The sequence below is a fragment of the Rhinolophus hipposideros genome (assembly GCF_964194185.1).
Source record: "Rhinolophus hipposideros genome assembly, chromosome: 19".
NCBI lineage: Eukaryota > Metazoa > Chordata > Mammalia > Chiroptera > Rhinolophidae > Rhinolophus > Rhinolophus hipposideros.
In genome coordinates, this window is record NC_138065.1 from 6,455,626 (window position 1) to 6,471,102 (window position 15,477).

The 15,477-nt window shown below is 41.2% G+C and overlaps 1 protein-coding gene across 1 annotated transcript in view; it reads left to right on the plus strand.

The window, feature by feature from the left end:
* NOTCH2 (notch receptor 2) overlaps positions 1 to 15,477 on the plus strand; it is a 147,850-nt gene that overhangs the window by 53,762 nt on the left and 78,611 nt on the right. The window contains exons 3-4 of the mRNA XM_081026861.1: positions 6,250 to 6,509; positions 10,078 to 10,413. Of these exons, the coding sequence (XP_080882987.1) occupies positions 6,250 to 6,509; positions 10,078 to 10,413 (596 nt within the window). The remainder of the gene's footprint in view (positions 1 to 6,249; positions 6,510 to 10,077; positions 10,414 to 15,477) is intronic.

Genomic DNA, 15,477 nt, shown 5'->3' on the forward strand with positions numbered 1-15,477 from the left:
ACTGTCATCAAATTCTTGAAGGGTGACATGTAAGGGACTCTGCCTTTTTGTTCTAGAGAACAGGGATAGCCAGTTGGTGGAAATTGTAGGGAGGCATTATTTTAAAAAATAAGGTATAATTCACATGCTACTAAAATCACCCTTTAAAAGTGTGTAAATTAATGGTTTTAGTATATTCATGGTGATGTATATAACTATCACCATTATCTAATTTCAAAACATTTCATTATCTCCCCCCCATCCCCACCACCCCAAAAAAACTCTCTAGTCCTTAGTAGTCACTCTCCATTTCCCCCTCTTCCCAACCCCTGGGCACACTAATACATTTTCTATCTCTGTGGATTTGCCTATTCTGGACACTTCATAAAACTGAAATCATACCATATGATTTTGTGGCCTTTTGTGTCTAACTTATTTCACTTTGCGTGATGTTTTCAAGGTTCATCCAGATCATAGCATGGATATTCATTCCTTTTTATGGCCAATTAATGTCATTGTACAGAGATACACCACATTTTATTATCCACTCATCAGCTTACAGACATTTGGGTTGTTTCCACTTTTTGCTATTCTGAATAATCCTGCTATGAACATTCTTTACAGATTTTTGTGTAGACTTATGCTGTCAGCTATACTTGGATATAGACCTACTAGGAGGGGAGGCAGAATTTTAAGACATCTGAAAGAAAGAGCTTTCTGACAGTGAGATCCACCCACACTGAAGACTTGTTAAAATAGTGAGCCAGTAATTCTATTTTCCTTAACAAATGGATGGTGTTTACTATGTGATAGATGTCATTCTAAGTGCTTTACAATTATTTAAAAGCCCTATGAGGTAGACATTATTAAATTCATTTTAAACAAGGAGGTTTAGTAACTCGCTCAAGGTCACTCATCGAGTAAATGGGTGGCTAGGGTTGAAATCCAGGTGGTTTGGTTCTAGCATCTGTATTCTTAATAGCAGGAACAATAATAACTTCAAACATTTGTTAAATTCTGTTACTCAGGTACCATGCTTAACTGCTTGTATTTAAGCAGAGGCTGGTAATCATCTTTTAGGGGTATTTTAGAAAGAAATATCTCACCGGGTAGAAATTACCTTAAGGTGTCTTGAATCCCAAGGTTCTATTATTCCAAGGGTGGAAGTGAGGAAAAAGCCCGCAATGAGATGTCTGTCCTGAGGCATTTAAGATGATCAGAATTTATATCAAAAGAGGAAACTATGAGCGTAAATGATAAGTATTGTAGGAATTCAGTTGACAAGAGTTGTCAGAACGTGGTAATAAATGATGTATAACTTAAAAGGATTAACCCAAAGTGAGTTGTCCGATTACGGATGGACGCCTTAGAAAAATGGAGTCAAGTCTCATGGGAAAATGATGCCACTCTTTAAGTGTTTAGTTTCAAGTATTGGCAGGATATATTAGGTAAGGAGATGACTTTTAGTAAACGGAACATCTGGAACTGAAGCTGTATATTTGGGAGTCAGATACATGACGGTAGTTGTCTCAAACCAAATGAACAATGACAATAACAAATACACATGAGAGAAAAGGTCAGGGCAGCCCAAACTTAGCTTTAAGGGGGCCATAATTGATGAGGAAGAAGAAGGGGAATAAACAATCAAGACTAAACATGTACCTAGATAGACAGAGGGAGTCAGAGAAACCAAACATAAAAAGATTAAAATGATAGCAGCAATACCTCCTATAGGAGGGAGAATTTCCTTATGATGAAATCTCAGATGAGACCACTGAACTTGACCAGGGGAAAGTCATTGCTCTCACAATATAGCAATGACTTCTGGGCAATAATTAGAAGGAAAGTTTTGTTGCAAAGGGACAAGTGAGAAGTAGATGGAAGAGACAGGGAAAATACCTGTGAAACTAGGCTACAGTTGTAGAAGTTTGGCTGTGAAGGAAGAAGAATTTGCAAAGGGGGAATGGAGCTTAGTGAAAATGTACGTTAAAAGAGACGTGTACATGGTTTAAGGTAAAGAATCAGGCTGATGTCTAGCCCTCTAGAACATCTTAAATAAGAAATTAATTTTTTATTATTATGCCAACAATAGGTCTAGTTTCACATAAAAATAAGATGTGGTTCTATACCTGGGCCCTAGGAGAGTAAGTCAGTTGTACTCATATATCATACCTAAATATTGTCTCACTAGAGTAAAACCCTAAATCCTTCTTTATAGTGGCCTAAAGGTCTCCCATGGTCCACATTTCGGTATAGGTCTCATCTGTTTTCTGCTAACTCTTTTTCTTAAATTCCTTTTGTAGAGCCACAGAGGTCTCCTTGCTAGTCCTCAAACATGCCAGGGCCATTCCTAATTTTCGGGCTTTTGCATTTGCTATTCCCTCAGCCCTGAACACGCTTCCCCTAGATGCCTGCATGGTTATTTGTCTCACCTCATTCAGGTGTGACTCAAATCTGCCTTCTCAGCGAGGCCTTCTCTGGTTTTCCTATTTAAAAACCAAATACAGTCTCTAATTCCATCTCTTCTTATCCCCCTTTCCTGTTTTATTTTTTTTAGCACTGATTCCACCTAACAAATTATGTGGTTTACTTACTGATTTTTTTGTCTTCTGCTATTTGAATTGAAACTTCACAAGTTCAAGGATTTTTCCTAGCACTATAACAATGCCTGGCACATAATAGGCACTTACTAAACATGCATTGCATGAATAAATGAGTGTGATAGTCTTGTGGAAACTGATGTGAGAACATTCTTTTCCATTACCACAAACATCGTTCTTAATGAGCATATTAGATGCTATTTATAGAATTAGGCTTCATATATTCTCTCACTCAAGAGTTGACAAACTTTTTTTGTAAAGCCCCAGAGAGTAAATATTTCTGTGGGCCACATAGTCTTACTTTAACTGTACAACCCTGTTATCGAAATGCAAAAGTAGCCATAGGCAATCCGTAAATGGGTGAGTGTGCCTGTGTGCCGATAAGACTATTTATGGACTCTGAAATATGAATTTTACATACTTCTCAAATGTCACGAAATATCCTTCTTTTGATTTTTCCCCGACCATTTAATAATGTCAAAACTATCCTCCACTCACAGGCCGTACAAAAAACAGGCAATGGGCCAGAGTAGACCCGCCAGCTGTACTTCGCCAAGCTCTACTTTTACTGGTTTCTTAAACATATTGTAATTGAAACATACTTTTCCATACAAGGAGCAACTATGTAGATTACATCCTAGTAACGGATAAGAAAGCAATACTTTTGTTTGGCTTCAGACGCTTTCACAGTTTTTCATTTTTGTTTTCCTGGGAACCTTCTGTTTTCATTATGTGCTTATGAGGCCAGTATTTCAATGAGTTTGCATTCTCTAAGCAGATAGCACTTGGTATTATTGGGGAGGTGGTTGTGTAATAGTCCAGTGTAATAGTACAAAAACTGGGCACAGCCTACCCATATTAAAAAGTTTGTCATGTGGAGGTTCCTCAAAAAATTACAAATAGAATTACCATATGACCCAGCAATCCCTCTCCTGGGTATCTACCCAAAAAATTTGAAAGCATTTATCCATAAAGACATGTGTGCTCCAATGTTCATTGCAGCTTTGTTTACGGTGGCCAAGACATGGAAACAACCAAAATGTCCTTCGATAGATGAATGGATAAAGAAGTTGTGGTATATCTACACCATGGAATACTATTCGGTGGTAAGAAAAGATGATATAGGAACATTTGTGACAACATGGATGGATCTTGAGAGTATAATGCTAAGCGAAATAAGTCAGACAGAAAAAGCAGAGAACCATATGATTTCACTGATAGGTGGTATATAAACCAAAAACAATAAAAGAACAAGACAAACAAATGAGAAACAGGAACTCATAGACACAGACAATAGTTTAATAGTTACCAGAGGGTAAGGGGGTTGGGGGAGGGAGATGAGGGTAAGAGGGATCAAATATATGGTGATGGAAGGAGAACTGACTCTGGGTGGTGAACACACAATGGGATTTATAGATGATGTAATACAGAATTGTACACCTGAAATCTATGTAATTTCATTAACAATTGTCACCCCAATAAATTTAAAAAAAAAAAAGTTTGTCATTATTTACAAGGTGAGTAATTCCGGTGTTGGAGAAGCAAGTATCATCAGCAAGTGTCACTGTAAATGAGAAGTGTGCGACAGTTTTTAACATTATCCATAACAGAGTTCTCGAATAAGTTGCAAATGCTTTTAATAATATAGCTCAGGGTTAATGTTAGCCATGCTACATTGGCAGGTTTTACTCCCCTATTTAAAAAAAAAATCAGAAAATAACCTATTCTATTATCAAATCAAGCTGTGATTTAAAGAATGCATCCTACTTTCCTCAATAAATGCAAAGAGAGAAAACATGCTCTTCATTTGCAAAACTTTTTAATGGAAGGTTATTCACACACATGATTTTATTTGATTCTGACAATAGCCCCCTGATGTAAGGTGCCTTACAAATGATATAAAATCTGTGAGAACTAATAATAGTGAAGTTAAGAAACTTGTCCGAGGTCACAGCACCAGTATTCCAAAGAGACCTTCTGACCACGCGAGGGGCCGCCTCCCCCTGGAAACCTGAGCCAGTCTTTGGTTTCAGGGCTGTGCCTTCTCTGCACTGCCTCTCTGTCTCTAACCTCAGCTGCGGGAAGCTGCTCAGAGCCCTAACTGCTCCTGGGTCTGCCACACTGACAGTACCAGCTCTGGGGCTGGGGAAAGGGCCTGCGGCCAGTGACATCCCTACTTACCAGCTCCGTTTCCTCCTCCAGCCATTTTAGCTACTGCGTAATTCTTCTGGCATATTCAGTCTTAGTTCCCTAATATCTGGTCCTCCTTCTTTCTCAATAGCTGTGACCTCTAAAGACCTCCTCTTGCCAACCAATGGCTCACTAAACATCTTGGATACGATTGGCCAAGACAGGAAGGAGGAAACATGAGCTCGGTGCTTTGCCATCTGGGTGTTGGGAGAATCAGGACACAGTATGGACACAGGAAACTGTGATAGGAGCTGGTTTTGAGGTAGAAGATTTACAGTTTCAGTGTGTTGTCTTTGAGGCAACTGTGGAACAGCATTGTAAATTTAGTTTTCTATCCTCTGCAGAGTAAAATGGGGAAATCATTTGAACCAAATATCTAGGGCAACAGCCAAATGGTAAACTTTACAGTCAGAATCGAAGTCGTTGGGTTCCTTGTAGATGCTTCTTAGAGGACCCATTTAAACAACCTCTTCGTTCTGAAAATAGAGAGTTCCCATGCCTTTTATATGCTGTTCAGAGAGAATTGTCATAAAAACTGCAGACAATTTGGAATGGTTGTGTATGTTTTGATTCAATGGGTGGCACATAAAAAGATTCCTCAACACGCCATGTGGAAAATGTTATGGAATGCTATTCCTGAATTGTTTTTTTTCTTCTTTACTTTGGTGTCTATATAGTACCTTAGATATTTTAACGTCATCTTAGTTATACTGTGTGCTTTTTTTATTTGGTTTAAAAAAAAAAAAAAGCTGCCTGCTCCTCATATAGTAACAGATTTAAGTAAAAAAAAACAAAAAAACACACAAACAAAAAAACCACACAAACAAAAAAACCACAAAAAAACGCCGTACAACCCTTCCCCATTCCTGTACCATTCTTTCTTTATCCCAGTCTCAAGCCCGTGAACATAACCCAGAAATCTAGGTACAGACCAACTGATGTCTCAGTGGAAACGGAAAGAAAAACTTGCTATTTCTTAGTGCTTAATTGTGAGAAGACATGTGGTATTTTATAGAATCCAAATTGGAGAGGATGAAAGGGTCAGGCCATGCATTATCATGTGAGAGTCTTAATCCTGTCAGTGGCTTAGTCCCAATGAAAAAGTTAACGAATCTAAATAGACAAGTATCAACAATACTGCACGGAAAGGTGCCGTTCCACCATACCGGCCTTGTCCATACATGAAAAATGCTGCAGTTGTCTTTTGCCTTTGAAGAAAGGTCATGCTGACCGGCCATAGCAGTTAATGTTGGGTCACCACCCGGTATTCTGTCACCAGCCTAGACTCCAAGGGACATGGCAGTGTGTGGTTAAGCTCGCTAAACACTTCTGCTCTTAAAGCGAGGCAGTTTTCTAGGTTGTGCCTTCAGGTCTCTCAATTCACGGTCTGATGTTTTCTTGAATGGACGGCATTACCTTGTAAGTTTTTGGACTTGCAGGAAGTCACGTGTTTTCATGGACTCTGCTCTTTTCCACACAGATGTCCAGAGGGCTTCTTGGGAGAATATTGTCAACATCGAGACCCCTGTGAGAAGAACCGCTGCCAGAATGGTGGGACGTGTGTGGCCCAGGCCATGTTGGGGAAAGCCACGTGCCAGTGTGCCCTGGGGTTCACAGGCGAGGACTGCCAATACTCGACCACTCACCCCTGCTATTCGTCTCCATCCTGTCTGAACGGAGGCACTTGTCGTGTGCTCAGTCAGGATGACTATGAGTGCACCTGCCAAGTCGGTTTTACAGGTATCAAAGGGGACGCGGGCCCATACTGTCCTATTCTCAGCAGGTACCTTTATTTCGCATCTTTTAAATCTTGACATCTGGCTCTTAAGGGTCTCCCAACTCTGGTGTACATTTCTTGCCACTGTGGTAAGAAACGTGAATGTTTCTCTTTACCGTCCTGCTGAGAGTTTTAAGAGGGGAGAAAGAGAAAGGGTCCAATACTCAGAAGTATTTGACTGTCTAAGGTCTACGTGTCAGGATTGGGCATCAGAAATCCCTTCACCGTTCACAGAAGGCAAGCCGTTCGTGCTATGTATTGATTACTTGCTTCTTGAAATCTCCTCTCTCTAGACACGCAGGTCATTGGCTTTTCTGGCTTCCGGAACTCTGATGGTTCCTTTTGCTTCTGCCATTGCATTTCTGTTTCCCTGGAACTCTGTTCTGAGACCCCGTTTGAGCCGGATCACGGGGACTCTCGCTGTCTCCGATTGCACAGCTGTCCTCATCTTCACCAGTTGCTGATAACTCTCCCAGTCAGCCTTTTCGCTCCACCCCACCCTGACATTCAGGCTCACATTTCTGACTATCTACTGTGTGTCATCCCCGGAAATTCAACAGGTGCCTCAAACTCAACAAGTGACGTAGATAGGTTACATCCTCTAAGGCAGGGGTGGCCAAACTGTTTTCAACGTTTTTTTTCCAAGGGCCATATACGGTAACATACACAAATAGCCGGGCCACTCACTCGAGGTGAAGTACGTATTGACTCACCTGGTTTATTTAAGTAAACTAAATATATTTTTGGAATTTGCTGTGGGCCAGTTAAAAATGGATTGCGGGCCGCAGTTGGCCCGCGGGCTGCAGTTTGGACACCCCTGCTCTGAGGACTCCAAACTCCTTACTCTTCATCCTTAACCCCCTAGGACCCAGTCACCCAACACACCCTCTGAATTCCCTCTCACCTGTCTTCCTCCTCTCCATCTGCTCTCCTAGCCTGCAGCTGAGGTCCCTGTCATCTCTCACCTGGACTCCTGCAGTCATTTCCTAACTGGTTTCCTTGCCTTTATGATCTCCCCACGCTGTTCACCTGTCACATTACCATATCTTCAATTAGAAATGCAAATCTTCTCACACATTCACTTGCTTGCAATGCAATGACTTTGCATTGACTTTCCATCGTCCACAAGGTAACTGCAAACTCTTCTGCGTGGCTTCTGTAGCCCACCACAGACTAGACCTGACATCATTATATAGCCTCACCCCCCCACAGGCATCTAGCTCTCGTCATGCCATCATCCCCATCATTTCCTGAAAATGTCATACTTCCTGTTGCCTCCATGCTATTACGCACCCTTTGCTGGGACTTTCCTTTTCTATAGTTGGCGATCGCCCAGCGTTATTTAAAGCTCTGTCTTAGGGGTCCTTTCATAGTTCTGTAGGCAGTCAGTTCCTGTGAACCCTAAGTGTTTATGAAGTTGGATGAGAAAAGGAGACCCAGTCACCATTTTCCCCCCCACCCCACCAATAGTTCTATAAATCGAATAAGCCAAAAGTGGAACAGCGTACTCCGAAAGCTAGACTGGATCAGTTCATTTGGAATACTTGCTTTGTGGATTTTTTTTTATTAAAAAGTGTGGGTAGGGGTCGAGGAGAGTGCGGGTGATCCATTATCTCCGTCATGACTGTGGCAGCATTGGTGCTATGAGTCACTGAAGAGACTGGGTGGTTAAGAAAATCATATTTTCCTGATGCGTGGTTTTGAGCTGTTTTGTTCCACAAAGCAAAGGGAGGGCATGTCCATTTAAAACACTTTAATCCTAACCAGTGGAAATGGCCCTCAGGCCTTCTTCATAATTAAAATGTTACTCTGAAATGCTCCCCCAAGTTAAAACTTCTTCCTTTGCCGTTTGAAGGGTTTCTTCTTGGTTTCCTGTGGGCTTCTGATCACCTTGTCACATCTGCCACTTTCGTCTGTCACTTCAGGAATCACCACAGGTCAAGTTCACCCTTGGTTTTGTGACAGCCTCTTAGTCAGACCTTATTAGCTAATCTCTACTCTCAGATGAAGAAACAGTGGCAGGAAGTTAGTGCCTACATGACGTCACATTTATGGGAAGCCAAGTTCAAGGACCTTTCTGTTTCAGTTATAGGCGAACACGCTGATACACATGGTTGCCAGAAGTAACCATTTTAATCTCTCCTCCACTGTAGGTAACTACCTCTCAGACAAAAATAGGAAGGAAAATAGCGATTTCTTAATCTTCCCTCTGCTTAGCACCCTGAGATATATGTGCTGGGCCCCGTGTTTGATTGCACCTTTCCCCTTTGATTTGACTTTCCTTGATGGGCAGAGAGCACTTCTCTGTGTTCATGTCACCCCTTTTTCTCTTTTAGAAAAGCTGTCATAGCTCTCATTTGCTTCTCTGTGGGGATCACAGATTTGTATGTTTGCTTTGACAACCTATTGGAGTAATAACAAATTGGGGGGGGGGCGGGTATCACATCTTTCATTTAAAAAAAAGCTTAAGCTAATGACAACAAAAAGTCACATGAACACCAAATTTATTAATAGCATGGGAGGTTTTAGGGTTTTTTTCCCCCTCTCGTTCTACCTCAGAGAACCTGCTTTGCTTCCTTGGAGTTATGCCTTAATATTAAGCATGTCAGAGTCTTCCTGCTTCTTCTGGTACTTTTCTACCTGAAAGAGTCTACTAGATTTACCTTTCTAGACCTTTATTCTCATGACAGCTTCTAGTTTTGTCTAGTTTTCACATACCAGGAGTCAGAGATTCTTCAAATTCCTCAAACACATCAAGCAATGTTTGTAGCAAAAGCACAATTAATAAAATGTTTTCCAGAATACATATGCATGTGTATTGTATTTAAAGGAAAGAGAAGTCGTATTGACTTATTTCTATCTTCAAAGAGGTCTACTTAGTAACTATATAGTGCGGAAAAAATATCAATACATTTTATTCATTCAAAAGACATGGTGTGAGAGCCTACCACAGGGATACGGCCCCTGGCTTTTTGTGGCAGGTGATATAACAAAAGGAGACAGAAAACTTGGCGTGTGTGTACACATGTGCAAGTGTGTGTGTGTGAGAAAGAGAAAGAGAGAGAAAGAGATGATAGGTAGGTAGGTAGGTAGGTAGGTAGATAGATAGACAGACAGATAAATAGATGTAACTTCTAGCTGTGCTGGCTTATGAGTGGAGTTGTCTAGGTAAACCAAAAGGAAGCTGGCACCCAAACTGCGAAGCAGCTTATGCAAAGACAAGGAGGTGTGAAACAATAGATGAATCCAGACTCTTTTGTGCCACAGCGGTTGATGGAATCCTGCAGAGCTGTGCTTCCTGTAACCAGCCCACGGTCCCCTCCATGTACGCCATTGAATCCTTGTATCTATGTCAAGTGGCTGGGGGTCTGGAAGAGTGCCTGTATCCCATGGTCTTGAGGGGGCTCTGATTGGGGCTCCCTGTAAAATTCAGAGAGCTCAGGGATTCTCCATGCAAGAACTTCCCTGGGTGGGAAATGGGCTGACTCCCATTTCCGTGGGCAATACTGAGGCCTGTTATCCTTCCTTCAGGTAAGCTGTGCCAGTGGACGGATGCCTGCTTGTCTCATCCCTGTGCAAACGGAAGTACCTGTACCACTGTGGCCAACCAGTTCTCCTGCAAATGCCTCGCAGGCTTCACCGGACAGAAATGTGAGACTGATGTCAATGAGTGTGACATTCCAGGACAGTGCCAGCATGGTGGCACCTGCCTCAACCTACCGGGTTCCTACCAGTGCCAGTGCCCTCAAGGCTTTACAGGCCAGCACTGCGACAGACCCTACGTGCCCTGTGCACCTTCCCCCTGTGTCAATGGAGGCACTTGCCGGCAGACCAGTGACTTCACTTTTGAGTGCAACTGCCTTCCAGGTAAGGAGTCGCCCTAGTGTCCGGCGATGGGGAGACGCAGGTCCTGCACAGAAGGAAGGTGGTGGGTGTGGCTCAGCGGCTCCTTTAGGAAGTATCGTTCCCGGCAGGGAAAAGGAGAAGTGAGAATTTGGGGTGAGGTGGGTTGCTGGTGAGGGAGCGGTTTTATGGGCCCCATGTGGTTCATAAACTGAGCAGAGGGTAACTGAACGTGTCAGGGTTTATGATGATGAGTGGCGAGGAAATTGTTTATTGTGCTTCCTGGAGAAACAGCAAGAAGTAAGAGAAACCGCTGTGGGAAACCGATAGACAAGTCTATGGAATGGAAAGGAACACAGTGAGAGTTAGACATTGGAAATCATGCATGTGTGATACATAAAGTGCTTTAAACTGAATTAACAGTCACAGTTGGGGATCGATCAGCTTTCCTCTATGCTTTCACCTCTGATGGAATAATACAGAAGGTGCCAAAACAAATGTATACACATTTTAAGAAAGGAAAAACCTGTATAAAAATTGTAATATCAATATATACTGATAACAAAAGGTGAAGGCAAGTCACGCTTGACTTCTGCAGTTACAAGAGGTGCTCAAAGCGGTTACCATCAGTGTAATTTTCATACAGTTTTTTTCCATTTTTAAAATGTGTATACATTTTTTGGGCACTCTCTGTATTTTCCTATCTACCTAAATGTACCCACCTACCCTTTTGTGGTTTTCCCCTGGACTTCTGGCCCTCCAAACCCTCTCCAAGCACCCTCTCTGACTTTGGGGTAACCCTGCCCTGATGTGAAGCTAGAGAATTCTGAAACTGGGGTGAGGGTGGCCCTCTGTTACTCAGTGAGTACTTTTGGATGAGCGCTGATAGATTACCTATGGCACCATCAGACATAACCCCAAGATAGAAGCAAAAAGGGGAGCATTGTATGGGAGCTTGGGGCCCAGCGTGCCGTAGAGATGGAGAAAGAAGCGGGCCCGGCCAATTCACTCAACTCCTTTTAAAAATGACAAGGCGGCCAAAGACCCAGAATTTTGATTGGGAACAAAACACAAGCAGCTGGAGCCGATGAATTACTAAGCAACAAAGATTCTGTTTTTATACAAATATCCTTAGTACAAAAACAAAAGAAGGAAAACTGCAGGGGGGAATAATGTGCTAAGTAAGCAGAATTGCCTCAGAAAGCAGTTGTCCCTGCTCTTTCGGAATGGGAATCTCAGATTCTGGTGGTGTACATATGGTTCCCATGTAACGGGGACGGTGTGTTTTATCTTTGGGGGATTAAAGGTCATATGCTGGTCCTGGGTGTAAAACCAAATAGTAATTTATTCATTTCATTCAGTAAAAATGTATTGACTGCCAGCTACATCCTAAGCATGGTGCTTTGGGCTTGGGATACAGCAAAAAAGTCACTGCCACATAATAGCAAACTTAGACTGTTTAACTGTGAGCCACAAGAAGAAACTATTATTATATTGCTTTCAGTTTCTCTTTCAATGAACAGATAATGCTATCATTCTAGACACTAACTGACGTTTTACTGACATACTGTTGCTATCATCCACATTATCTTGTAGAAAGAATAACTGAAAAGCCTCTTTCTTCACTCCTGTTTTCATTTTAAGGGTTAAGGAAGGAAATAGAAATGTACACAACTTAATGTTACAAATATTCTAATGGTTTGATATTCTCATAGTCTACTAGTCTAAGTGGCTAGTAATTGAAGTCAGTGTGATTTATTGGTGAGGGCTAAATGTGTTTTTTCAGTTTCAAGAGAGTTACTTTTCATAGTTGCATAGACCAAGAGGTTGATTTGGCAGCAAAATACTTACGGGAAGTTCGAGAAGTCAATAAAGGAAGTTTTTAGCTAGGGGAGAGTGATTATTCACTCCCATAGTCTCTGCATTGTTATCCATCAGCCACGATAAGAACCTTAGGGAATTCTGAGAGTGTGTCCAGGAAAGGGTCTGTCAAACCAGAATAGCGTCTCCTCCTTGAGAAAGGAAATAACCAGGGATTCCACAGCTGAGAGGCTGCCAGGGCTAGTGGGATGGACTAAGGAGACCGTGGCTCTCTCTTACCCTCTGCTTGTAGTTTAAAGCACGCCCTTTATTTACTCACTGATGGTATGTGAGTGTGTGTGTGTGTGTGTGTGTGTGTGTGTGTGTGTGTGTGTGTGTGTTTTGGGGATTGGGATGAAGGGGGTAGGGAGAAGATTTGGCGAAGAGAAAGCTAACATTTATTTAATTTCTTTTATGAGTCAGGCACGATGCCAGGTACTTCTGCGTCCATTAGCTCATTTACACAAAACCTTGGGGATAAGTATTATTTTTCCAGTTTTCCCAGGTGAAGTAACTCAAGTTGGGAGATGTTAAGTGATTTAGCCAGAGTTGCACAGCTGACATGTGATCAGGCTGAGTCCTGAAACGCAGGCTGGTTATTTCCAAGGCCTGTGCTTTTACATCGCCCTACATTGCCTGTCTACCCCTGAAGGTGCTTTGAAAATGTGTGCAACTGTTTGTTATATGCTTTGAGATGTTTGGGTTAAAACTAATAGGTTTGTGTTGTAAAAAAAAGAAACACAAGATACTTCTAATTATGACTGAATAGTATTTCTTATATATCAGCCTCTTTATGACATCGTGCAAACATTTAAAAATAGTTAAGTAGTCTAGTCCTTGCCTTTTGGGATCCCACGTTCTATAAAACAGATGACATCAGCTTGGACGATGTATAGAAGAAAATTAAAAAACAATCTAAAACAATAGATGATGTAGCAGCACTGAATAAATACGCATTTACCCAGTTTGTAAGATTTTGTGCTCATTGTTTTTATGTCCTGGGTAGAGTTTGGAAAATATTAACTTTATGTCCACATAGGAAAATAGAGCCTGAATGTGATTTTCTTTTAGAAAGTCGTCTTCATAATGCAACCTCATTTTCCTTGCCCCCTCCCCTCCATTGCCTTCGCACTATTCTACATGATTAAATGACTAAAATGTTATTTAAAATAATAATCACAACACGCAATGTGATTTATAAATGCTATAATACAGAACTGTACACCTGAAATCTATGTAACTTTGCTAACAATTGTCACCCCAATAAACTTTAGTTAAAAAAATAATACTAATCACCATCTCAGTGTCCATAACACCCTTATTTGAAGAGAATCATTATTTTAGTTCTAAAAATGTTATCAATAATGTTGTAAAGATTTTGTAGGGTATCCGATGGACTCTTGTCTCATTAGGGAGACCACCTCAGGGAAGATGTAGATGCCTGATCACTGCACTGTACACTTGAAGCTGAAGCTGAACAATAGTGAACGTCAACTACAAGTTATATATATATGTATATGTATATACTTACGAGAAGCGGAGTACAGCATTAGGAATAGAGACAGTGGAAATGTAATGGCTCCGTGCGATGTCAGAGGGATAATGGATGGGGGGAGGGGGGTGACACAGTGTGAGGGATATAAATGATAAACGTGTAAGTATTACTTTGTTTTGTGCACCTGAAACTAATAAAAAAATAATAATAAAAAAATTTAAAAATGGGGAAACCAAGTCAGCAGGAGGCCAAGTAACTTGTTAAGTATTCTGCAACTCCTAAATGGCTGCTTCCCTCCACATTTCAAGTCTCTGCATTTTGAATTGAGGCCTACTCTGATCACCCCATTTCAAATTGTAATGGTCCTCTAAACCCCCTTAATTACTTGCCCTTGTCTACTGTTCCCTTTTTCTATAACACTTTTCTTCTTACTATATAATTTGCACTGTCTAATTTACTCCACATGTCTATTGTTTAGTGTCTATCTTTTGCAAATTCTGCCCCCTCTCCCCCTCTCCACAGTGAAAGCTGGAACCTTTGTTTTTGTTTAGTAATATGTCACAAACACTTGAAAACAGTGTCAGGTACATAATAGGAGCACAAATATTGACTGACTGACCGAGTTTAGTATATTGTCACATTATCGAGGCTGTCACTTGGGTCTTCTCGTTTTCTTTCTGGCATCATGTATCCTACACTTCGTTTGGCTTCTCCTGTTGTTTTTACATTCTCTAACACTGGAGGAAGCATTTTAGAGTCCTTTTCCACTCTGAATGTCAGTGAGCCCCACATAAGTTAGTGATTATGTTTGAATCGTTGTTAGTTCTTTTCCTGCAAAGGACACTAAAGTTACTGAGAGTTGATTTTAGTATTATTGTAAGACTCACGGAGAGGGAATCAAAACTGCTTAAATGACTCATCTTGGGTGACAAAAAAAGAAGTCTCTCTCCATAGAGGGAAGGAAAAAAAAAAAGAATCCATTCAAGAGGGAACTAATAGAATTAAACCAAGGAACCATATTTCATCTTCTCCTTAGGTCAGCAATAATCCAGACCTTCATGAGGAGCCATTAAAGAACGTCTTTAGCAGAAGCCCTGAAGGGGGGGCACTCAACCAGCATACTTTTTATATGAGAGCAAAATAGAAAATAAATTATTGAATCACTGACTCCCAGTATTTGGGGGTTAGGGCCAACTGTAGGCAGAGAATGAGTTAGGCTGGTTTTATGTTTGTGGCTATTTTGAAAAGTGGAACAGGTACTCAGGAAGCAGTGGGTTGTTTGAACCTCCTGGCTCGTGCCTTGGGAATTCACAGTTGGACTGGACAATCCTCAGTTTACTTTCCCTTCTACTTTCTCTCCCACAACTTTTTATTCCTCTGTGAATTTTTTTTTTTAAACTTCATAAAAAGCTGTCTGATCTGTCTTCTCCAAACAACAAAGCTTTATGCTTTGTAACCCACTCCTCTCTTTCACAAGCTGATTATGTGTAATATCCCCATGTCATTGAAATAAAGCTTAAGCACATTTTGTGGCTTTTGTGTCTGCTCTGTTGTTGCTGAGCTTAAAAGCTGGTAGAAATAATTCCTTCTTGCATTCTTACACACAGGGGCATGTGATGTTCTCTTGGATATTATACTAATCATATCTTGGCAGGTTTTTCTGGAACAGATGCAGAAACGATCATACCACTTTCCAGGGTGCATTATTTCAGCTCCTTTGACTTGGGCACCAA